This window comes from Oncorhynchus kisutch, unplaced genomic scaffold, assembly GCF_002021735.2.
Source record: "Oncorhynchus kisutch isolate 150728-3 unplaced genomic scaffold, Okis_V2 scaffold3554, whole genome shotgun sequence".
Taxonomy (NCBI): domain Eukaryota; kingdom Metazoa; phylum Chordata; class Actinopteri; order Salmoniformes; family Salmonidae; genus Oncorhynchus; species Oncorhynchus kisutch.
The window spans coordinates 214,163-239,254 of NW_022265499.1; the positions used below are offsets into that span (position 1 = coordinate 214,163).

The window sequence follows — 25,092 nt, forward strand, 5'->3', positions numbered from 1 at the left end:
ACACAACACAATATCACAGATGTCTCATGTTTTGAGGGAGCGTGCAATTGGCATGCTGACTGCAGGAATGTCCACCAGCAATGTTGCCTGATAATCGAATGTTGATTTTTCTACCATAAGCCGCCTCCAACGTTTTAGAGAATTTGGCAGAACATCCAACTGGCCTCACAAGCACAGACCACATGTAACCACGGCAGCCCAGGACCCCCACACATCCGGCTTCTTCACCTGCGGGATCGACCTGCCACCCAGATAGCTGATGAAATTGTGGGTTTGCACAACAAAATAATTTCTGGTACAGTCAGCCAGCAACCGTCAGTTCATCTGCGTGCTCGTCGTCCTCACCAGGGTCTTGACCTGACTGCAGTTCGGCATCGTAACCGACTTCAGTGGGGTAAATGCTCACCTTCGATGGCCACTGGCCTCGCTGGAGAAGTGTGCTCTTCACTGATGAATCCCGGTTTCAATTGTACCGGGCAGATGGCAGACAGTGTGGATGGCATCGTGTGGGTAAGCGGTTGGCTGATGTCAACATTGTGAACAGAGTGCCCCATGGTGGCGGTGGGGTTATGGGCAGGCATAAGTTACGGACAATGAACACAATTGCATTTTATCAATGGCAATTTGAACGCCCAAAGATTCCGTCACGAGATCCTGAGGCCCATTGTCGTGCCATTCATCCTCCATCACCTCATGTTTCAGCATGATAATGCACGGCCCCAAGTCGCAAGGATCTGTACACAATTACTGGAAGCTGAAAATTTCCCAGTTCTTCCATGGCCTGCATCATCACCAGACACGTCACCCCATTGAGCATGTCTGGGGTCGACGTGTACAACAGCATGTTCCAGTTCCCGCCCAATATCCAACAACTTAGCGCAGCCATTGAAGAGGAGTGGGACAACATCCCACAATCAACAGCCTGATCAACTCTATGCGAAGGAGACGTGTCACGCTGCATGAGACAAATGGTGGTCACACCAGATACTGACTGGTTTTCTGATCACACCAGATACTGACTGGTTTTCTGGTCCATGACCTTACTTTTGTTTCAGAAGGGCTTTCCAAGGGGATCTGTCAGGACCATGCCATCTGAAACCACTTGGAAACTTGTATTAAACTGGTATTAATACTAGTGTTACATTTCATCTGTCACTGAGCAACAATGTGTGTGTTCTCTGACAACACCGTATGCCTTTAGCATGTCTGGGCATTGACCGGTCACCGATATCCGTAGGCCTCCGTTACCCACATGAGATTGTTGAAAATGTATCCATTCATATTGCAAGTCAGCCGACATGTGTGACACATTAGCCAACAACCTAAAAGCACGTTAGAATGGAACAAAACTGACACCGGACATAACGTGTGATGTGACATTGGATTTAAGGATAATTGAGTTGAACAAAAAAAATATTTACCTCAGATTTAGTCTCATCCGCTAATGGAAGACATGAAAGCGTCCCATGTCAGTTTAACACAAATTCAATTGAGAATAACTTTCCACGGCTCATTTTACCGACTTGAGAATACATTTTCCTGCTCACGTAAATTACCGAATTGACGGTTACCAAACTTACCTGAAGCTTTGCCAGGTATTTAACCTTTACCGAAATCCCCGTCATGACAGTAAAACATCTATGACCGCGGTATCCCAGACAACCACGCGCTCGAGCCACGAGATGGCGCCAACTTACAGGAAATGAACATGTGGAAAGTGTGTGTGTGCCAAAAGCATTTAAAAACAGAGCAAACATAACTAAATGTTATGGGTATGGTTTCTTCACAAATATTAGTGGTGTGAAACTACTTGTCACTTTAGAACAAAACGCAAGAACTCTTAAAATGTGAGCTTCTATTGGCAAAAGGGGGGTTAAAATGGCCTCTTCCAGGCCACTGCATATTACAACCTACATGTGGTCCAGATGAGTTCAACCATGTTATTATGTGGTAACTTTTGTTATCTTTCATATATTGATCAGCACTAATATGCAACGCATAATCTTTCTAAATGGTCATTATAAAGCCATAATTAGGGGTTGTTTTGTTGCAAATCTGTGGCGATGGTCCACATTTTCTCTCTTCACATTTCTTAATGTTAACTAACAACCTTTCACAGAATATCCACTGACAACCACCCCTCCCCCCCTCCTGCAAAGCATGATGCAATCCAATTCATGACCCAGAGAAACTAGGCCTTTCATTCACTTCAAATGTGCCGGAAGTATCACAAAACCAATTCTTAGCCAAACATGTACAAAATTAAACTCAAAAACAAAATGGCTTCTTTTCTACAATTAGAAATTTTATTGTCCCGCACAAAGTGAAAACAGAGGTTATTTCCTTTAGAAGAAGGTGTTTGGTCTCTTGGTGGTGAAGCGGGGCTTGTGTTGACGACGCAGGACCCTGTGGGGCAGGGGGAACTTGATCTTGGAGTCCTGAGGAGAGGACAAGAGGAGATGTTTTAAGGCAAAGACATGCTGTCATTTCATCTGACGGGCAGAAGAAATGAGACGAGGTGCTGGTTAGTCGGAGAAGAACACGTCAATGAAAAGGAGCGCCACACACACACACTCAAAAGGAGCGCCACACACACACACACACACTCACAGGAGGAGCTAAGATACAAGAACTGAACAACAACGTTCAACGATTTGCGTCTGAGCTCCCTAGCGTTTCCATTAAGAAAACAAGGCACACAGCCGCCATGCTAACACTAGCTGGGTTTATTTGAACAGCAGAAACCTACAGTCATTATAACTACAATCATTTTAAAATCAAGTAGAAATTAGATAACTGTTTTTTCTCACAAGTTTTGCCATTGAAATTACAACACCATACTAATTTTACAGGAGGTAGCATCAGCATGTAGCCAGATTCAAAAACACACCAGGTTTTAAGACCAGGAACATTAAATCTGGAAGAGGAATCTGGTGTTTTGTCTGGCAGGTTTTATATCCGGAGCGGACCAATACAGACCAGAGACCCGCGGCACATCAGACTCAGTAAAACAGCCAGACACAATACAACCTGGCATTACGATACGCTCACAATACCATTCACATTGGAGTCATTTAGCAGACGCTCTTTTTTCCAGAGCAACTTATAGGAGCGTATGGGGTTAAAGAGTCTTGCTCAAGGGCACAACGGCAGATTTTTCCACCTAGCCAATGCGGGGATTTAAATCAAATTGTATTTGTCACATGTCGAACAGTGAAATGCTTAACTACAAATATTTACTAAATAAACTAAAGTAAAAAATGAAATAAAAAAGTCACAAAATAACAATACCGAGGCTATATACAGGGGGTACCAGTACAGAGTCAATGTGGAGGCTATATACAGGGGGTACCGGTACAGAGTCAATGTGGAGACTATATACAGGGTGTACCGGTACAGAGTCAATGTGGAGACTATATACAGGGGGTGCCAGTACAGAGTCAATGTGGAGGCTATATACAGGGGGTGCCAGTACAGAGTCAATGTGGAGGCTATATACAGGGGGTACCAGTACAGAGTCAATGTGGAGACTATATACAGGGTGTACCGGTACAGAGTCAATGTGGAGACTATATACAGGGGGTGCCAGTACAGAGTCAATGTGGAGACTATATACAGGGTGTACCGGTACAGAGTCAATGTGGAGACTATATACAGGGTGTACCGGTACAGAGTCAATGTGGAGGCTATATACAGGGGGTGCCAGTACAGAGTCAATGTGGAGACTATATACAGGGGGTACCGGTACAGAGTCAATGTGGAGGCTATATACAGGGGGTGCCAGTACAGAGTCAATGTGGAGGCTATATACAGGGGGTGCCAGTACAGAGTCAATGTGGAGGCTATATACAGGGGGTGCCAGTACAGAGTCAATGTGGAGACTATATACAGGGTGTACCGGTACAGAGTCCATGTGGAGGCTATATACAGGGGGTGCCAGTACAGAGTCAATGTGGAGGCTATATACAGGGTGTACCGGTACAGAGTCCATGTGGAGGCTATATACAGGGGGTACCGGTACAGAGTCAATGTGGAGGCTATATACAGGGGGTGCCAGTACAGAGTCAATGTGGAGGCTATATACAGGGGGTGCCAGTACAGAGTCAGTGTGGAGGCTATATACAGAGGGTACCAGTACAGAGTCAATGTGGAGGCTATATACAGGGGGTGCCAGTACAGAGTCAATGTGGAGGCTATATACAGGGGGTGCCAGTACAGAGTCAATGTGGAGGCTATATACAGGGGGTACCAGTACAGAGTCAGTGTGGAGGCTATATACAGGGGGTACCAGTACAGAGTCAATGTGGAGGCTATATACAGGGGGTACCGGTACAGAGTCAATGTGGAGGCTATATACAGGGGGTGCCAGTACAGAGTCAATGTGGAGGCTATATACAGGGGGTGCCAGTACAGAGTCAATGTGGAGGCTATATACAGGGGGTGCCAGTACAGAGTCAATGTGGAGGCTATATACAGGGGGTGCCAGTACAGAGTCAATGTGGAGGCTATATACAGGGGGTGCCAGTACAGAGTCAATGTGGAGGCTATATACAGGGGGTGCCAGTACAGAGTCAATGTGGAGGCTATATACAGGGTATTACGGTACAGAGTCAATGTGGAGGCTATATACAGGGGGTGCCAGTACAGAGTCAATGTGGAGGCTATATACAGGGTGTTACAGTACAGAGTCAATGTGGAGGCTATATACAGGGGGTACCGGTACAGAGTCAATGTGGAGGCTATATACAGGGGGTACCGGTACAGAGTCAATGTGGAGGCTATATACAGGGGGTACCAGTACAGAGTCAGTGTGGAGGCTATATACAGGGGGTGCCAGTAGAGTCAGTGTGGAGGCTATATACAGGGGGTGCCAGTACAGAGTCAATGTGGAGGCTATATACAGGGGGTACCGGTACAGAGTCAATGTGGAGGCTATATACAGGGGGTACCGGTACAGAGTCAATGTGGAGGCTATATACAGGGGGTACCGGTACAGAGTCAATGTGGAGGCTATATACAGGGGGTGCCAGTACAGAGTCAGTGTGGAGGCTATATACAGGGGGTGCCAGTACAGAGTCAATGTGGAGGCTATATACAGGGTGTTACAGTACAGAGTCAATGTGGAGGCTATATACAGGGGGTGCCAGTACAGAGTCAATGTGGAGGCTATATACAGGGGGTGCCAGTACAGAGTCAATGTGGAGGCTATATACAGGGTGTTACAGTACAGAGTCAATGTGGAGGCTATATACAGGGGGTACCGGTACAGAGTCAATGTGGAGGCTATATACAGGGGGTACCGGTACAGAGTCAATGTGGAGGCTATATACAGGGGGTACCAGTACAGAGTCAGTGTGGAGGCTATATACAGGGGGTGCCAGTAGAGTCAGTGTGGAGGCTATATACAGGGGGTGCCAGTACAGAGTCAATGTGGAGGCTATATACAGGGGGTACCGGTACAGAGTCAATGTGGAGGCTATATACAGGGGGTACCGGTACAGAGTCAATGTGGAGGCTATATACAGGGGGTACCGGTACAGAGTCAATGTGGAGGCTATATACAGGGGGTGCCAGTACAGAGTCAGTGTGGAGGCTATATACAGGGGGTGCCAGTACAGAGTCAATGTGGAGGCTATATACAGGGTGTTACAGTACAGAGTCAATGTGGAGGCTATATACAGGGGGTACCGGTACAGAGTCAATGTGGAGGCTATATACAGGGGGTGCCAGTACAGAGTCAATGTGGAGGCTATATACAGGGGGTACCAGTACAGAGTCAATGTGGAGGCTATATACAGGGGGTGCCAGTACAGAGTCAATGTGGAGGCTATATACAGGGTATTACGGTACAGAGTCAATGTGGAGGCTATATACAGGGGGTACTGGTACAGAGTCAATGTGGAGGCTATATACAGGGGGTACCAGTACAGAGTCAGTGTGGAGGCTATATACAGGGGGTACCAGTACAGAGTCAGTGTGGAGGCTATATACAGGGGGTACCGGTACAGAGTCAGTGTGGAGGCTATATACAGGGGGTACCAGTACAGAGTCAGTGTGGAGGCTATATACAGAGGGTACCAGTACAGAGTCAGTGTGGAGGCTATATACAGGGGGTGCCAGTACAGAGTCAATGTGGAGGCTATATACAGGGGGTGCCAGTACAGAGTCAATGTGGAGGCTATATACAGGGGGTGCCAGTACAGAGTCAATGTGGAGGCTATATACAGGGGGTACCAGTACAGAGTCAATGTGGAGGCTATATACAGGGTATTACGGTACAGAGTCAATGTGGAGGCTATATACAGGGGGTACCAGTACAGAGTCAATGTGGAGGCTATATACAAGGGGTACCAGTACAGAGTCAATGTGGAGGCTATATACAGGGGGTACCAGTACAGAGTCAATGTGGAGGCTATATACAGGGGGTACCAGTACAGAGTCAGTGTGGAGGCTATATACAGAGGGTACCAGTACAGAGTCAGTGTGGAGGCTATATACAGGGGGTGCCAGTACAGAGTCAATGTGGAGGCTATATACAGGGGGTGCCAGTACAGAGTCAATGTGGAGGCTATATACAGGGGGTGCCAGTACAGAGTCAATGTGGAGGCTATATACAGGGGGTACCAGTACAGAGTCAATGTGGAGGCTATATACAGGGGGTACCAGTACAGAGTCAATGTGGAGGCTATATACAGGGGGTACCAGTACAGAGTCAATGTGGAGGCTATATACAGGGGGTACCAGTACAGAGTCAATGTGGAGGCTATATACAGGGGGTACCAGTACAGAGTCAATGTGGAGGCTATATACAGGGGGTACCAGTACAGAGTCAATGTGGAGGCTATATACAGGGGGTACCAGTACAGAGTCAATGTGGAGGCTATATACAGGGGGTACCGGTACAGAGTCAATGTGGAGACTATATACAGGGGGTACCGGTACAGAGTCAATGTGGAGGCTATATACAGGGTATTACGGTACAGAGTCAATGTGGAGGCTATATACAGGGTATTACGGTACAGAGTCAATGTGGAGGCTATATACAGGGTGTTACGGTACAGAGTCAATGTGGAGACTATATACAGGGTATTACGGTACAGAGTCAATGTGGAGGCTATATACAGGGTATTACGGTACAGAGTCAATGTGGAGACTATATACAGGGTATTACGGTACAGAGTCAATGTGGAGGCTATATACAGGGGGTACCAGTACAGAGTCAATGTGGAGGCTATATACAGGGGGTACCAGTACAGAGTCAATGTGGAGGCTATATACAGGGGGGACCAGTACAGAGTCAATGTGGAGGCTATATACAGGGGGTACCAGTACAGAGTCAATGTGGAGGCTATATACAGGGGGTACCAGTACAGAGTCAGTGTGGAGGCTATATACAGGGGGTACCAGTACAGAGTCAATGTGGAGGCTATATACAGGGGGTACCAGTACAGAGTCAATGTGGAGGCTATATACAGGGGGTACCAGTACAGAGTCAGTGTGGAGGCTATATACAGGGGGTACCAGTACCTAGTCAATGTGGAGGCTATGTACAGGGGGTACCAGTACCTAGTCAATGTGCGGGGGTACAGGTTAGCTGAGGTACTATGTACATGTAGGTAGGGGTAAAGTGACTATGCATAGATAATAAACAGTGAGTAGCAGCAGTGTGCTCAGCAGTCTTGGGGGTAAGAAGCTGTTAAGGACCCTCTTGGACCTAGACTTGGAGCAGAGAACAGTCTGACCTAGACCCGGTACCGTAGCACAGAGAACAGTCTGACCTAGACCCGGTACCGTAGCACAGAGAACAGTCTGACCTAGACCCGGTACCGTAGCAGAGAACAGTCTGACCTAGACCCGGTACCGTAGCAGAGAACAGTCTGACCTAGACCCGGTACCGTAGCAGAGAACAGTCTGACCTAGACCCGGTACCGTAGCAGAGAACAGTCTGACCTAGACCCGGTACCGTAGCAGAGAACAGTCTGACCTAGACCCGGTACCGTAGCAGAGAACAGTCTGACCTAGACCCGGTACCGTAGCAGAGAACAGTCTGACCTAGACCCGGTACCGTAGCAGAGAACAGTCTGACCTAGACCCGGTACCGTAGCAGAGAACAGTCTGACCTAGACCCGGTACCGTAGCAGAGAACAGTCTGACCTAGACCCGGTACCGTAGCAGAGAACAGTCTGACCTAGACCCGGTACCGTAGCAGAGAACAGTCTGACCTAGACCCGGTACCGTAGCAGAGAACAGTCTGACCCGGTACCGTAGCAGAGAACAGTCTGACCCGGTACCGTAGCAGAGAACAGTCTGACCCGGTACCGTAGCAGAGAACAGTCTGACCCGGTACCGTAGCAGAGAACAGTCTGACCCGGTACCATAGCAGAGAACAGTCCTCGGGTGGATGATATACGATGTGAGTTGACCTACGTGGAACTGCTTGATTGCAGGCCTGCGGCATTTATTGGCAGCGATCTCCTGGACCTTCATGATGTGGATGGAGTGGGCACGGGCACGATGGCGAGCGCCCATATCACGATCTGGAGAACACAGACAAAACATCAGAATAACAAAAACACCGCTAGTGGCAACGACACACAACTGCCCCCCTGGAAGACTGGCCAAGTTAGTATTTACCCCCCAAGAAAGATTTATCAAGACCTCTAGGGGGGCAAATTAAGCAACGTCTCACTGATCAAATTTCAGGCCTGCTGGGGGGGGGGGGGGGGCAGATTAGGTTCATGTCTCAAAGCTTTTAAGGGTGGATTGTAGAACATTGGTTTCACTTCCATGAGCTGCTGAAAGACAACAGCGTTCAGATGGTTTGATTTCTGACACGACAAGATCACTCACAGTAGGCCTGTAAATGATCTCCGGCCTGGGCTCCAGCTCTGCATCTGGCTTACTAACTTAAGATGTACTGAGTAAATGACATCTGGTTTGCTAACTTAAGATGTACTGAGTAAATGACATCTGGTTTGCTAACTTAAGATGTACTGAGTAAATGACATCTGGTTTGCTAACTTAAGATGTACTGAGTAAATGACATCTGGTTTGCTAACTTAAGATGTACTGAGTAAATGACATCTGGTTTGCTAACTTAAGATGTACTGAGTAAATGACATCTGGTTTGCTAACTTAAGATGTACTGAGTAAATGACATCTGGTTTGCTAACTAAGATGTACTGAGTAAATGACATCTGGTTTGCTAACTTAAAACCTGTTAAGGCTAGGGCAGAATACTGCCCCCGTTGGTGAAATGCGTGCCCATAGTAAACATAAAACAAATCTGTAAAAAATTGCTAATATATGCATATAATAAATATTATTGAATAGAAAACACTCTAAAGCTTCTAAAACCGTTTAAATTATGTCTGTAAGTAAAGCAGAACTCTCAGGGCACTCATTCTCCCAAACTCTCACTTGTCATCCAAAAAGTTGGCCCAACTTTGACGTCATCGCCCCCACCCTTCCCAAGCACCTACGGTCCTGGGAACACTTCCTATGCCTTCAGCGCGGTGTCCGCTTTCGATGGGGCTTCTCATTGTGTGAATTGCGCGCTCACGAGATTAATGACGTACCGAATCCTTTCGGTCGCGCGAGATCTCACGCGCATTCTGCGCCTGTGGTGTCTTTCTTTCAAGATTGATTAAACGATGCGCGTGTTTCTCTTTGTCCTGAGAATTGCGGTGAAGCTATATAGCATGCTAACGCTGTGTTCTGAACCAAGTTTGACAAGTTTAGTCGACATATAATATGTAATTTTGACGTTTTGGTGCGAACTAACTTTACTTTTTGGCTGCATTTCAACCGAAATATGTCGTGTTTGATAACCGAAGACACAGACTTCAAAACTAAAGCTGTTTTTGGTAAGTATAAACCCTTCCAGGTCTTCTGATGGAAGAACAGCAAAGGTAAGGGAACATTTATGTGTTAAATTTGGGTTTCTGTGGAGGAGCCAAAATGCTAATTCCTGAGCGCCGACTCACATTATAGCCTAGTGAACGAAATCTGTAAAGTTAAAAATAAATGTACCACAGCTGTTTTATTAAGAAGAAGTGTATCTTTCTAAGTATATGTAGAACATGTATATTTAGTCAACGTTTATGATGTGTATTTCTGTTATCTGGCAGAGTTACCATCATTTCTCCAGGCATTGTTGTAGCATTTTTTAGCCATGACCTTCTATGTAAACCGCGATTTATGGATATAATTAGCATATTATTGAAAAAAACATAAATGTACTGTATAACATGTCCTATTCCTGTCATCTGATGAAGATTTTCAAAAGGTTAGTGAATTATTTTACTTTTAATCCTGCTTTTGTGATTGCATCTATTGTTCTACAAAATGGCTATGTAAATTAGCCTATCTTTGGTGGTGGTTTGACATAAATATGTGCTATGTTTTCGCCGTAAAACATTTTAGAAATCTGACTTGGTGGCTAGATGAACAAGGTGTTTATCTTTCATTTGAGCTATTGGACTTGTTAATGTGTGGAGGTTAAATATTTCTAAGAATATTTTTTGCGTTCTGTGTGCTACTGTGTCAGTTGAGCAGTGGGGGGAGGTGCCCTAGCGGGACGTGTGGTGCCAAGTTTAAGATGTACTGAGTAAATGACATCTGGTTTGCTAACTTCCTAGCTAAGTGTTAGATGGCAACATCAAGCTTCTAGGTTACAGTAGAGATAATCTCCTTCAAGATCAAGATACCGGTTACACCGTTGACTCTCAATTCACTCTCCGTTCTCCTGGGATGATCTACAGCAGCTACAAGCTGTTTCACTAAACATCATGAGGAGCCATCTTAAAAATGGCTGTCCAATGCATCAATGGGTTAAACCCAGTGTTCTCCAGACTGTCAGACAGACTGGGGCCAAACAGGGACATACTCACAGCACTGGGTAACGGTCCAGTGCACTCCAGACTATCAGACAGACTGCAGGACATGGAGCCACACTGGGACATACTCTCCAGACTGACAGACAGACATACTCACAGCACTGGGACATACTCACAGCACTGGGTGACGGCTGCAGAGGTGGTCAGACTGTCAGACAGACTGCAGGACATAGAGCCACACTGGGACACTCTCTCCAGACTGTCAGACAGACATACTCACAGCACTGGGTGACAGTCCGGTGTTCTCCAGACTGTCAGACAGACTGGGGCCACACTGGGACATACTCACAGCACTGGGTGACGGCTGCAGAGGTGGTCAGAACGTCAGACAGACTGGGGCCAAACAGGGACATACTCACAGCACTGGGTGACGGCTGCAGAGGTGGTCAGGTCTCTGTATTCTCGGTACATGTTGTGGGTTCCACTACGGGAGTCGTAACGCAACCAGATGCCAAAGTTCTTCACCTTCAGGGGAGTCTTCTCGTGGACCTGAGAGAGGTGGGGGAAATAACAGTTCATTAGACACGGTTCAACCTTACAGAACGAGACAACTTCCCGACCGACACCTAATTGGCAGACAGGAAGTTGTCTCATACTGTAAGGTTTAACCTGACTTATACATGAATGGCAGAGGGACGTTAGGGTTGCACGGTATACTGAAAATTATCTACTTTTCCCCGATACAAAAATCGGTCCAATGATTTGGTTACATTCTGTCAAAAGGTTTCTCACGCGATTGAGAGGTATCAGTGCAATACTAGTCCTAAACAGAAGGGATGTAGCCGTGTGAAATCAGCTCAAAACAAGCTGAATAACTCAGTGCAAACGGCATTTTAAATAATTATATTTAGAGTGCCTTGGTCCGCATTCCCCTGTACTGGGAATAAGACCTAGTCTACATCTCCATTTAATTAGTTTACCTAGAAATGTTCCTTTCAAGTAAATTATTAACATTTGAGTTTTTACCTATCTACAAAAAGAACAATCAAATCAAATTGAATGTATGATTGATTCATTGTGCGTCACCCATAAAACAATTGGCCCGGCATCGTCCGGGTTTGGCCGTCACTGTAAATAACGCGGCAGCGTAGCCTTGCGGTTAGAGCGTTGGACTAGTAACCAGAAGGTTGCAAGTTCAAACCCCCGAGCTGACATGGTACAAATCTGTCGTTCTGCCCCCGAACAGGCAGTTAACCAACTGTTCCTAGGCCCTCATTGAAAATAAGAATTTGTTCTTTAACTGACTTGCCTGGTTAAATAAAGGTTAAAGTAAAAAGAAACTAAATAAAATAAAAACTCAAGATACAGAACAGTAGCTGAGTTCCTCCATCTGGATCAGGTGCCATTTTTTTGGTTGTGGCATTGCGTATCCTGAAACTGAAGCAGGTAGCTAAGTCTAAATTCCGGTATCGTGACAACACTGGTGTACATGCATAGCATTTACTCATGTTTACCCTGAAAACGTCTAATTTCAACAGGAGAGGAACGACCGACAAACGATGCAGCGATAGATTTGTATGTAAAAAAAAAATCAAATGCCGGTCAAACGCATCAACAGTTTCTTTTCTCCTGTAATCTCTCTGTAAAGGGCAGCATCTTTAAAATACTTAACAGTTGTGTGTGCAACAGTAATACTAACTTCCAGCCAGACCACTGACACCATCCATTTCCATAATAGTTTATTTGCACATAATGAAATCTCAGTAAATAGAAAACACATTAAAGAACATATGCATTCAATACTGGTGAATCTTTGCAGTTGATTTGTTTCCCCCATCACACCAATGAGCCCACCCTGTCCCCTGTGCTACCTACCAGACCACAGTAGACTGTCTCTCCGTTGGCCTTCTTCATCTTCCTCAGCTGGGAGACAAAGTACCAGAAGCGAGACTTGGCCACCACATGGTTAGGAGCGAAGATCCTCATGCGGTAGAGAGGAGGGGTGGGGTTCTTAACCGAGGGCAGGAGGCGCCCAACGACTTTGTACTCCCTAAGCTGTGTGGATGGAGCAGGAGAGGAAGAAATGTGAGTAACGTGCAATACAATGTCCATAGGCGAATACAGGTTGTCCATAGGTACCAGTTGCTAACTTAAAGACTATGATGGATACTGGTTAAGACACATATGTATTAAAATGTTGAACCTTGGATTCACTTTCAACGGCACATCAGCATCAGAGAAAGGCGACAAGGTACATCATGTTGATTTTAGCACACCTGACAAGATCATACCATTTATTTGATATGGCCTTTGGGTTAGGGTGCATTGCAATTCGTAAATGGGGGGGGGGGGGCTAAATTAAACTGATGCATGACATTTCCTACAGTCAACTGAAATTATGTCAACACTACGTTTGCTTCATGTACCAGGCGCAATGTCTTTAGCTTGGTAGCCAGCCAATCTTAGCCTGCTAACTTTGATATTTTACAGTTCTGAATGACACTAGCTAGCTATAGCTAACAACTACTTCCAGTTAACAACCCAACTAATTACTTGTTTCGGGATTAAGAAACAGGATGGGCAGCTAACATGTGTCTGGAGAGGATAATTAGCTACGAGGTGTATTTGTATTCGCTAACTGGCCAAGTTCGCCGACTAGCAACGCGGCCTACGCCTGGGCAGGTATGTGGCAACTAGCTTACTAAAGTTGGCACTCTAGGCTACTAGATACATGTTAGTTAGCACTTCGCGGAATTTTAACACAGTTTGAGAAGAAGTGTACAGAAGACAACTTGTTTGGAGAAAGGTGACTAAATACATAAGACGGGCATATTTGTTTGGTTCACTGATGCCACATATTTTCCTAGCTAGCTGCATTGTTTCTCTATGGGCCCACATGGTCCAAAATCTCAAACGTGGACGCCATGTTGCAGCCGCGGAGGCTTCAGTTTTTTTAAAGCCGAAAAAATGGAACTATTTATATCGATTTAGCATCATGTGACTACATAATTCAAACGATTGAAGCAATATGTGCTCAAATCTGTCTATATAACTGGCTTTCTGTGATTTAAAAAGGTTGAATAAACAATTTTACATACTGTGCCAGACGCCTTCATGGTGTCTCTCGCTGACTGCGAACTGGGAAAGAGGAAGTAGTAGGGCGGAGACTCCGGATGTGAAGTACAAAAAGGGGCGGGATCAAACGCTTTAATTCCTCTGATTGGTTCGCCGTCCAGAGCGTTTATAAGCTGTAATAACCCAATTAAAAAAATGTTTTATGAACGTTTATTTATATTTTAAGCTATAATTGTATCAGTATCTTTGACATTGTCAACGACAGTCAATCTTTGACTGTATCAGAGAGTAGAAGGAGTAGAACCACCTCATATCTCATCAATAAGATTTATCTAATCAACCTGTCAGAATAGTCCAATATTCCCTTTCAAAACATTTATGTAATTGTTATCAGAAGAGCGATTCCCCGAAAAAACATATATCTAGCCACAGACTTGTCGTGAAGGAAATTACGTTTTTTATGTTTTTTTAAAAACGTTTTATTGAAAATAAAATAATTTGTGGGGGAGAACTTCTTCCTGTGGTCATGACCCCAACGAAAATGTGACGTTTCCCGTTCCGTTGAATCGACACGCCGCAAGAAATCGACTCCTGAAATTCCTGCTCTGAACCCTTAGCTGAGCTAAACAGACAAACTAGAAGTGCTTTTTTGGGTAATTCCTGACGATTTAGGGATGTACTGACGGACGGAGATGATGAAGATAAAAGTATAGCAATAAGGTGAGATATTATAAAATATCGGTTTACTTCTGAATTGACTTTGTTCAACGGGCCTCGGGAGTCTTTCACCGGGAGCGTTATGGTGGCTCAATGTGCGGTAAACGTGTGCTGATGATACCGGAGGAAAAACAGTCTGCGGTAGCTCTAACGTTAATTTGATGTTGTGACGTTTTGATAATACAAGTATAAAGTATAAAAACCTGTATTTAACGTTACCTTGTTTCATTTAAACGAAACTAGTTAGATATCCAGCTAACGTTATGCGACCAAGCCAGCACAACACACACAAGGGCAACTTTATATGAGGAGTGGCTGACCAGACGGCCAGTCGGTATTTCGGTGCCAACTGTCCAGCCGCTAGCTAGTTAACGTTAGTCAATACTAGGTAACAGGCATCTAAGACAAAATAGTTTATTAGCCCTCGCAAGTCCTCAGATCATGTGTAGACCAGCTGGCTGGAGTGTTTACGGACGGATTCAGTCTCTCCCTACCCCACTTACTTCAAGATGTCCACCATTGTTCCTTTACCCAAGAAGGCAAAAGTACCTGAACTAAATGACCATCGCCCCACTGCACTCACTTCTGTCACCCTGAAGTGCTTTGACGCCAGTAAAGGATTATATCATCTTACCCGAAGCCCTAAACCCACTAGTTAAGAATCATATCACCTTACCTGAAGCCCTACACCCACTAGTTAAGGATCATATCTCCTGCACCTTACCTGAAGCCCTAGACCCACTAGTTAAGGATCACATCACCTTACCTGAAGCCCTAGACCCTCTACAATTTGTGTGCCGCCCCAACAGATGACTCAATCGCCGTCGCATGCACACTGCCCTATCCCATCTGGACAAGATGAATACCTATGTAAGAGTGCTGTTCATCGACTACAGCCCAGCTTTCAACACCGTAGTGCCCTCCAAGCTCATCACTGAGCTCGGGGTCCTGGTTCTGAGCCCTGCCCTATGTAACTGGGTGCTGGATTCCCTCCTGTACTGCTTGGCTGTGCACGTATCCAACTCAATCATCAAGTTTGCTGATGACACAACAGTGGTAGTCCTGGTTACCGACAATGACAAGACAGCCTACAGGGAGGAGGGGAGGGCCCTGGCGGAGTGGTGCCAGGACAATAACCTCTTACCTCAACATAATGGAAGGAGCTGATTGTGGAGACAACAGAGAGATCACACCCCCATCCACACCCCCATCCACATCGATGGGCCACAGTGGAGAGGGTGGAAATGTTTCAAGTTCCTCATCACTGACAACCTGAAATGATCCATTCACACAGACAATGTGGTGAAGAAGGCACAACGACTGCCTCTTCAACCTCCAGGAGGAAGAAGAAATTAGGCGCGGCCCATAAGATCCTCACATTCTTTTACAGATGCGCCATTGAGAGCTTCTTGTCTGTCGGGCTGTATCACCCACCGCCCGGTACGGCACCTGCACCGTCCATCGTGAAATGTTTACTTACAAGCCCTTAAACAACAATGCAGTTCAAGAAACAGAGTTAAGATTATTTCCTAAATAAACTAAAGTATTAAAAATAAAGTCAAAAAGTAACACAAGAAAATTGCATAACAATAATGAGGCTGAAGTGACTATTCATAGATAATAAACAGTGAGTAGCAGCAGTGTAAAAACAAATGGTGTAAATAGTCTGATTAATTGTTCATCAGTCTTATGGCTTGGGGGGTAGACACTGTTAAGGAGCCTTTTGGTCCTAGACTTGGCGCTCTGGTACTGCTTGCTGTGCGGTAGCAGAGAGAACAGTCTATGACTTGGGTGACTGGAGTCTTTGACAATTTTTAGGCCTTCCTCTGACACCGCTTATTATATAGTTCCTGGATGGCAGGAAGCTTGGCCCCAGTGATTTACTGGGCCGTACACACTACCCTCTAGCGCTTTATGGTCAGATGCCGAGCAGTTGCCATTAGGGAGGCACGATCGTAACATATCGTAATCGGGCAATATTAGCTAAAAATGCCAACATTAATATCTGCCAGATGTCTAGTTTAACGCTGATGTGCAAAACCGATGTCAAAGCTAACGTGCATAAAGAAGATACATGACATAATGACGCCAAGTAGATTTTTGCAAACGTGCAAAATGGCAATCCTAACCTAGCCCACAATGTTGACTGCTCAATCCACACAGCAGACAAGTCCAGCAGTCATTTGAAAGAATAAGAATTTCACCGAGACAACTCAAAAGGCGAAATCCATTAACACCAAGATAATGTAGTTCATTCCCCTTGACAATCTATAGTTCTCTGTCGTGGGTGATGTTGGCTTTCGCGGACTGGTCGAGCACCGGTACACACTACCAAGTGTGATATTTGTCAGATGTTGCCTTACCAGAGTTACACAGTAATAGTGTCACTGCTATTAGCTTCACGACATACTATGAAACGCCGTTTGGGTCTTTGCGTGTCAAAGAGATACAGTAGCTCTGTCAAAGCTGTACAAAGAAGTCTGCAACACAGTATAGTAGATACAGTAGCTCTGTCAAAGCTGTACAACACAGTATAGTAGATACAGTAGCTCTGTCAAAGCTGTACAACACAGTATAGTAGATACAGTAGCTCTGTCAAAGCTGTACAACACAGTATAGTAGATACAGTAGCTCTGTCAAAGCTGTACAACACAGTATAGTAGATACAGTAGCTCTGTCAAAGCTGTACAACACAGTATAGTAGATACAGTAGCACCAGATACAAGCAAACACCGGCCACGAACGATGTGTTTACAATACCACGTTGGTAATAAAGCATCATCTGTTCAACCGCAACTTCTGGGGTCGCTAGCTTTAGCTTGGTACCTAGCTAGCTTTAGCTTGGTACCTAGCTAGCTTTAGCTTGGTACCTAGCTAGCTTTAGCTTGGTACCTAGCTAGCTTTAGCTTGGTACCTAGCTAGCTTTAGCTTGGTACCTAGCTAGCTTTAGCTTGGTACCTAGCTAGCTTTAGCTTGGTACCTAGCTAGCACCAATACAACCAGCCTGAAAACAATGACCAGTAGAAACTGCAGTCATTTATCATTATTCTCAGCAATGATTGAGGAATCCTTGTAAGTATTAGCTAGGTGGCCACTTGTTGTTCGCCTATTGAAATTGAACTTCAGTTCATGAAAATAAATAGCTAGCCAGCTACTTAACCCAGTTGCCCAAAGCTAATGTTATAAGCAGCCAGCTAGCTTCATCTGGCTAGTGAGGCTCGACCTGACCGGGTTATGTGTTGTGAAGCTAGCCACAATAAGGATTAGGCACAATAGTGGAATTTGCAGTTTGCCTTCAAAATAAAAGTATGTCATTGACAGGAATGCAAATGAATACAGATAGTAGAATTATGCCATGCTTTTATTTTGAAGGCAAACCGCAAAGTCCACTAATTGTGGCTAATCCTTATTGTGGCTAGCTTCACATAGATTGGTCCGACCACCATTAATCAAATAAGAACTGTCTTATAAATGAGGGTTATTTTAGATGATGACACCTAGCTAGATAGTTAGCCAGATATCTATAGCTACTGAAACAGATGGTTGTTTTTCTATGTTTTGGGGGAAGAACATTGGTTGCATCCATGAGCTAGCTAGCTTTATTAAATGACCAGCACTGTAGGTGCGCGAGACAATTTGACCAGCATCATAGCAACGATGAATCGTTGTGATATATGAAATACGAGGGATCGTCTAATCAATGTGTAATAACTACGTAAAACATGTATTAATGCGTTAAATTATATGACATGCAGTCATATTCAGGTCCTGATTGGTCAACAAGCTTAATTGACGTGTTCAATACAAACGGCGTTCGGTAGCAACGGCCCCAACGGCGTTCGGTAGCAACGGCCCCAACGGCGTTCGGTAACAACGGCCCCAACGGCGTTCGGCAGCAACGGCGTTCCGTGGCGACGGCCCCAACGGCGTTCCGTAGCGACGGCCCCAACGGCGTTCCGTAGCGACGGCCCCAACGGCGTTCCGTAGCAATCCTGGTTCAGAATGAAATGACTGAACAACGAAACAGCACAGTAAGTGAAAGAAAAAGGTATTGATGATGTTTTACTGGTAATGGGGACAAATGCCAACAAATTAACTTTTGGGTCAGTGTGTGTGTGTGTGTGTGTGTGTGTGTGTGTGACCTTTTATTTAACTAGCAAGTCAGTTAAGATCGCATTCTTATTTACAATGACTGCCTACCTCAGCCAAACCCAGACGACGCTGGGCTAATTGTGAGCCGCACTATGGGACTCCCAATCACGTCCGGATGTGGTACAGCCTGGATTCGAACCAGGGAATGTAGTGACGCCTCTTGCTCTGAGATGCAGTGCCTTAGACCTCTGCATCCGCGTGTGTGTTAACTATTTAACTATAAGACTTAAAAGGCCGCCAACATTTTTAGTATCGGTCTAATTGTTTTTGCCAAGGAAAATATTGTATATCGGTATCAGCCAAGAAGATGAGAACATCCTGACCGGTTGCATCACTGCCTGGTATGGCAACCGCTCGTTGGTTAAGGGCTAAACATTTCACAGTACGGTCTACACCTGTTTGTATTCGGCGCATGTGACAAATAACATTTTGATTTGATCATCAAGGACCCCAGACACCCGAGCTACTGCCTGTTCTCCCCTCTACCATCTAGAAGATCATCAAGGACCCCAGCCACCCGAGCCACTGCCTGTTCTCCCTTCTACCATCTAGAAGATCATCAAGGACCCCAGCCACCCGAGCTACTGCCTGTTCTCCCCTCTACCATCTAGAAGGTGGAGACAGTACATGTGCATCGAAGCTGGGACAGAGAAACTGAACAACAGCTTCTATATCCAGGCCATCAGACTGTTAGTCACCACTAGTCTCCACCCAGTACCCTACCCTGAACTTTAGTCACTGTTACTAGCCTGCTACCACCCGGTACTCTACCCTGCTACCACCCGGTACTCTAGCCTGCTACCACCCGGTACTCTAGCCTGCTACCACCCGGTACTCTAGCCTGCTACCACCCGGTACTCTAGCCCGCTACCACCTGGTACTCTACCCCGCTACCACCCGGTACTCTAGCCTGCTACCACCCGGTACTCTAGCCTGCTACCACCCGGTACTCTACCCTGCTACCACCCGGTACTCTACCCTGCTACCACCCGGTACTCTACCCCGCTACCACCCTGTACTCTACCCCGCTACCACCCGGTACTCTACCCCGCTTCCACCCGGTACTCTACCCCGCTACCACCCGGTACTCTACCCCGCTACCACCCGGTACTCTACCCTGCTACCACCCGGTACTCTAGCCCGCTACCACCCGGTACTCTGTGTGGTCCATGTGTGTAACTCTGTGTAGTCCATGTGTGTAACTCTGTGTAGTCCATGTGTGTAACTCTGTGTAGTCCACGTGTAACTCTGTGTAGTCCACATGTAACTCTGTGTAGTCCACGTGTAACTCTGTGTGGTCCACGTGTGTAACTGTGTGGTCCACGTGTGTAACTGTGTGGTCCACGTGTGTAACTGTGTGGTCCACGTGTGTAACTGTGTGGTCCACGTGTATAACTGTGTGGTCCACGTGTATAACTGTGTGGTCCACGTGTATAACTGTGTGGTCCACGTGTATAACTGTGTGGTCCACGTGTATAACTGTGTGGTCCACGTGTATAACTGTGTGGTCCACGTGTATAACTGTGTGGTCCACGTGTATAACTGTGTGGTCCACGTGTATAACTGTGTGGTCCACGTGTATAACTGTGTGGTCCACGTGTATAACTGTGTGGTCCACGTGTGTAACTGTGTGTGGTCCACGTGTGTAACTGTGTGGTCCACGTGTATAACTGTGTGGTCCACGTGTATAACTGTGTGGTCCACGTGTATAACTGTGTGGTCCACGTGTATAACTGTGTGGTCCACGTGTATAACTGTGTGGTCCACGTGTATAACTGTGTGGTCCACGTGTATAACTGTGTGGTCCACGTGTGTAACTGTGTGTGGTCCACGTGTGTAACTGTGTGTGGTCCACGTGTGTAACTGTGTGTGGTCCACGTGTGTAACTGTGTGTGGTCCACGTGTGTAACTGTGTGTGGTCCACGTGTAACTCTGCTGTTGTTGTTGTCTGTGTCGCACTGCTTTGCTTTATCTTGGCCATGTCGCAATTGTAATTGAGAGCATGTTCTCAACTAGCCTACCTGGTTAAATAAAGGTGTTCTCAACTAGCCTACCTGGTTAAATAAAGGTGTTCTCAACTAGCCTACCTGGTTAAATAAAGGTGTTCTCAACTAGCCTACCTGGTTAAATAAAGGTGTTCTCAACTAGCCTACCTGGTTAATAAAGGTGTTCTCAACTAGCCTACCTGGTTAAATAAAGGTGTTCTCAACTAGCCTACCTGGTTAAATAAAGGTGTTCTCAACTAGCCTACCTGGTTAAATAAAGGTGTTCTCAACTAGCCTACCTGGTTAAATAAAGGTGTTCTCAACTAGCCTACCTGGTTAAATAAAGGTGTTCTCAACTAGCCTACCTGGTTAAATAAAGGTGTTCTCAACTAGCCTACCTGGTTAAATAAAGGTGTTCTCAACTAGCCTACCTGGTTAAATAAAGGTGTTCTCAACTAGCCTACCTGGTTAAATAAAGGTGTTCTCAACTAGCCTACCTGGTTAAATAAAGGTGTTCTCAACTAGCCTACCTGGTTAAATAAAGGTGTTCTCAACTAGCCTACCTGGTTAAATAAAGGTGTTCTCAACTGACCTACCTGGTTAAATAAAGGTGTTCTCAACTAGCCTACCTGGTTAAATAAAGGTGTTCTCAACTAGCCTACCTGGTTAAATAAAGGTGTTCTCAACTAGCCTACCTGGTTAAATAAAGGTGTTCTCAACTAGCCTACCTGGTTAAATAAAGGTGTTCTCAACTGGCCTACCTGGTTAAATAAAGGTGTTCTCAACTAGCCTACCTGGTTAAATAAAGGTGTTCTCAACTAGCCTACCTGGTTAAATAAAGGTGTTCTCAACTAGCCTACCTGGTTAAATAAAGGTGTTCTCAACTAGCCTACCTGGTTAAATAAAGGTGTTCTCAACTAGCCTACCTGGTTAAATAAAGGTGTTCTCAACTAGCCTACCTGGTTAAATAAAGGTGTTCTCAACTAGCCTACCTGGTTAAATAAAGGTGTTCTCAACTAGCCTACCTGGTTAAATAAAGGTGTTCTCAACTAGCCTACCTGGTTAAATAAAGGTGTTCTCAACTAGCCTACCTGGTTAAATAAAGGTGTTCTCAACTAGCCTACCTGGTTAAATAAAGGTGTTCTCAACTAGCCTACCTGGTTAAATAAAGGTGTTCTCAACTAGCCTACCTGGTTAAATAAAGGTGTTCTCAACTAGCCTACCTGGTTAAATAAAGGTGTTCTCAACTAGCCTACCTGGTTAAATAAAGGTGTTCTCAACTAGCCTACCTGGTTAAATAAAGGTGTTCTCAACTAGCCTACCTGGTTAAATAAAGGTGTTCTCAACTAGCCTACCTGGTTAAATAAAGGTGTTCTCAACTAGCCTACCTGGTTAAATAAAGGTGTTCTCAACTAGCCTACCTGGTTAAATAAAGGTGTTCTCAACTAGCCTACCTGGTTAAATAAAGGTGTTCTCAACTAGCCTACCTGGTTAAATAAAGGTGTTCTCAACTAGCCTACCTGGTTAAATAAAGGTGTTCTCAACTAGCCTACCTGGTTAAATAAAGGTGTTCTCAACTAGCCTACCTGGTTAAATAAAGGTGTTCTCAACTAGCCTACCTGGTTAAATAAAGGTGTTCTCAACTAGCCTACCTGGTTAAATAAAGGTGTTCTCAACTAGCCTACCTGGTTAAATAAAGGTGTTCTCAACTAGCCTACCTGGTTAAATAAAGGTGTTCTCAACTAGCCTACCTGGTTAAATAAAGGTGTTCTCAACTAGCCTACCTGGTTAAATAAAGGTGTTCTCAACTAGCCTACCTGGTTAAATAAAGGTGTTCTCAACTAGCCTACCTGGTTAAATAAAGGTGTTCTCAACTAGCCTACCTGGTTAAATAAAGGTGTTCTCAACTAGCCTACCTGGTTAAATAAAGGTGTTCTCAACTAGCCTACCTGGTTAAATAAAGGTGTTCTCAACTAGCCTACCTGGTTAAATAAAGGTGTTCTCAACTAGCCTACCTGGTTAAATAAAGGTGTTCTCAACTAGCCTACCTGGTTAAATAAAGGTGTTCTCAACTAGCCTACCTGGTTAAATAAAGGTGTTCTCAACTAGCCTACCTGGTTAAATAAAGGTGTTCTCAACTAGCCTACCTGGTTAAATAAAGGTGTTCTCAACTAGCCTACCTGGTTAAATAAAGGTGTTCTCAACTAGCCTACCTGGTTAAATAAAGGTGTTCTCAACTAGCCTACCTGGTTAAATAAAGGTGTTCTCAACTAGCCTACCTGGTTAAATAAAGGTGTTCTCAACTAGCCTACCTGGTTAAATAAAGGTGTTCTCAACTAGCCTACCTGGTTAAATAAAGGTGTTCTCAACTAGCCTACCTGGTTAAATAAAGGTGTTCTCAACTAGTCTACCTGGTTAAATAAAGGTGTTCTCAACTAGCCTACCTGGTTAAATAAAGGTGTTCTCAACTAGCCTACCTGGTTAAATAAAGGTGTTCTCAACTAGCCTACCTGGTTAAATAAAGGTGTTCTCAACTAGCCTACCTGGTTAAATAAAGGTGTTCTCAACTAGCCTACCTGGTTAAATAAAGGTGTTCTCAACTAGCCTACCTGGTTAAATAAAGGTGTTCTCAACTAGCCTACCTGGTTAAATAAAGGTGTTCTCAACTAGCCTACCTGGTTAAATAAAGGTGTTCTCAACTAGCCTACCTGGTTAAATAAAGGTGTTCTCAACTAGCCTACCTGGTTAAATAAAGGTGTTCTCAACTAGCCTACCTGGTTAAATAAAGGTGTTCTCAACTAGCCTACCTGGTTAAATAAAGGTGTTCTCAACTAGCCTACCTGGTTAAATAAAGGTGTTCTCAACTAGCCTACCTGGTTAAATAAAGGTGTTCTCAACTAGCCTACCTGGTTAAATAAAGGTGTTCTCAACTAGCCTACCTGGTTAAATAAAGGTGTTCTCAACTAGCCTACCTGGTTAAATAAAGGTGTTCTCAACTAGCCTACCTGGTTAAATAAAGGTGTTCTCAACTAGCCTACCTGGTTAAATAAAGGTGTTCTCAACTAGCCTACCTGGTTAAATAAAGGTGTTCTCAACTAGCCTACCTGGTTAAATAAAGGTGTTCTCAACTAGCCTACCTGGTTAAATAAAGGTGTTCTCAACTAGCCTACCTGGTTAAATAAAGGTGTTCTCAACTAGCCTACCTGGTTAAATAAAGGTGTTCTCAACTAGCCTACCTGGTTAAATAAAGGTGTTCTCAACTAGCCTACCTGGTTAAATAAAGGTGTTCTCAACTAGCCTACCTGGTTAAATAAAGGTGTTCTCAACTAGCCTACCTGGTTAAATAAAGGTGTTCTCAACTAGCCTACCTGGTTAAATAAAGGTGTTCTCAACTAGCCTACCCTGGTTAAATAAAGGTGTTCTCACTACACTGGTAAAGGTTCTCAACTAGCCTACCTGGTAAATAAAGGTGTTCTCAACTAGCCTACCTGGTTAAATAAAGGTGTTCTCAACTAGCCTACCTGGTTAAATAAAGGTGTTCTCAACTAGCCTACCTGGTTAAATAAAGGTGTTCTCAACTAGCCTACCTGGTTAAATAAAGGTGTTCTCAACTAGCCTACCTGGTTAAATAAAGGTGTTCTCAACTAGCCTACCTGGTTAAATAAAGGTGTTCTCAACTAGCCTACCTGGTTAAATAAAGGTGTTCTCAACTAGCCTACCTGGTTAAATAAAGGTGTTCTCAACTAGCCTACCTGTTAAATAAAGGTGTTCTCAACTAGCCTACCTGGTTAATAAAGGTGTTCTCAACTAGCCTACCTGGTTAAATAAAGGTGTTCTCAACTAGCCTACCTGGTTAAATAAAGGTGTTCTCAACTAGCTACCTGGTTAAATAAAGGTGTTCTCAACTAGCCTACCTGGTTAAATAAAGGTGTTCTCAACTAGCCTACCTGGTTAAATAAAGGTGTTCTCAACTAGTCCTACCTGGTTAAATAAAGGTGTTCTCAACTAGCCTACCTGGTTAAATAAAGGTGTTCTCAACTAGCCTACCTGGTTAAATAAAGGTCGTTCTACTGCCTCCCTGGTTAAATAAAGGTGTTCTCAACTAGCCTACCTGGTTAAATAAAGGTGTTCTTCAACTAGCCTACCTGGTTAAATAAAGGTGTTCTCAACTAGCCTACCTGGTTAAATAAAGGTTGTTTCTCAACTAGGCCTACCTGGTTAAATAAAGGTGTTCTCAACTAGCCTACCTGGTTAAATAAAGGTGTTCTCAACTAGCCTACCTGGTTAAATAAAGGTGTTCTCAACTAGCCTACCTGTTCTCAATA

The 25,092-nt window shown here is 44.7% G+C and overlaps 2 protein-coding genes and 1 non-coding gene across 5 annotated transcripts in view; 1 reads left to right on the forward strand and 2 right to left on the reverse strand.

The window, feature by feature from the left end:
- Positions 1–2,280: 2,280 nt before the first annotated feature.
- Positions 2,281–14,067, reverse strand: LOC116371704 (60S ribosomal protein L18a). Its single transcript, XM_031820624.1, has 5 exons — positions 13,937–14,067; positions 12,714–12,893; positions 11,258–11,387; positions 8,428–8,537; positions 2,281–2,438 (listed from the first exon to the last, which is right to left on the reverse strand). The coding sequence occupies exons 1-5, from the start codon at positions 13,952–13,954 to the stop codon at positions 2,346–2,348; spliced, it is 531 nt and encodes a 176-aa protein (XP_031676484.1). The 5' UTR covers positions 13,955–14,067; the 3' UTR covers positions 2,281–2,345.
- LOC116371705 (small nucleolar RNA SNORA68) lies at positions 13,031–13,165 on the reverse strand. Its single transcript, XR_004208986.1, has one exon. It is a non-coding gene; the product is annotated as a small nucleolar RNA SNORA68 (small nucleolar RNA).
- Positions 14,068–14,432: 365 nt separating the features above from the next.
- Positions 14,433–25,092, forward strand: part of LOC109876494 (exportin-T) — a 54,236-nt gene continuing 43,576 nt past the window's right edge. For 2 of the 3 annotated variants that reach the window (XM_031820625.1, XM_031820627.1), the window contains exon 1: positions 14,433–14,633. The gene's annotated coding sequence lies outside the window, so the exon portion shown is untranslated. Of the gene's footprint in view, positions 14,634–18,573; positions 18,662–25,092 lie in introns of those variants that run through there. The other variant, XM_031820626.1, reaches the window with a different exon arrangement.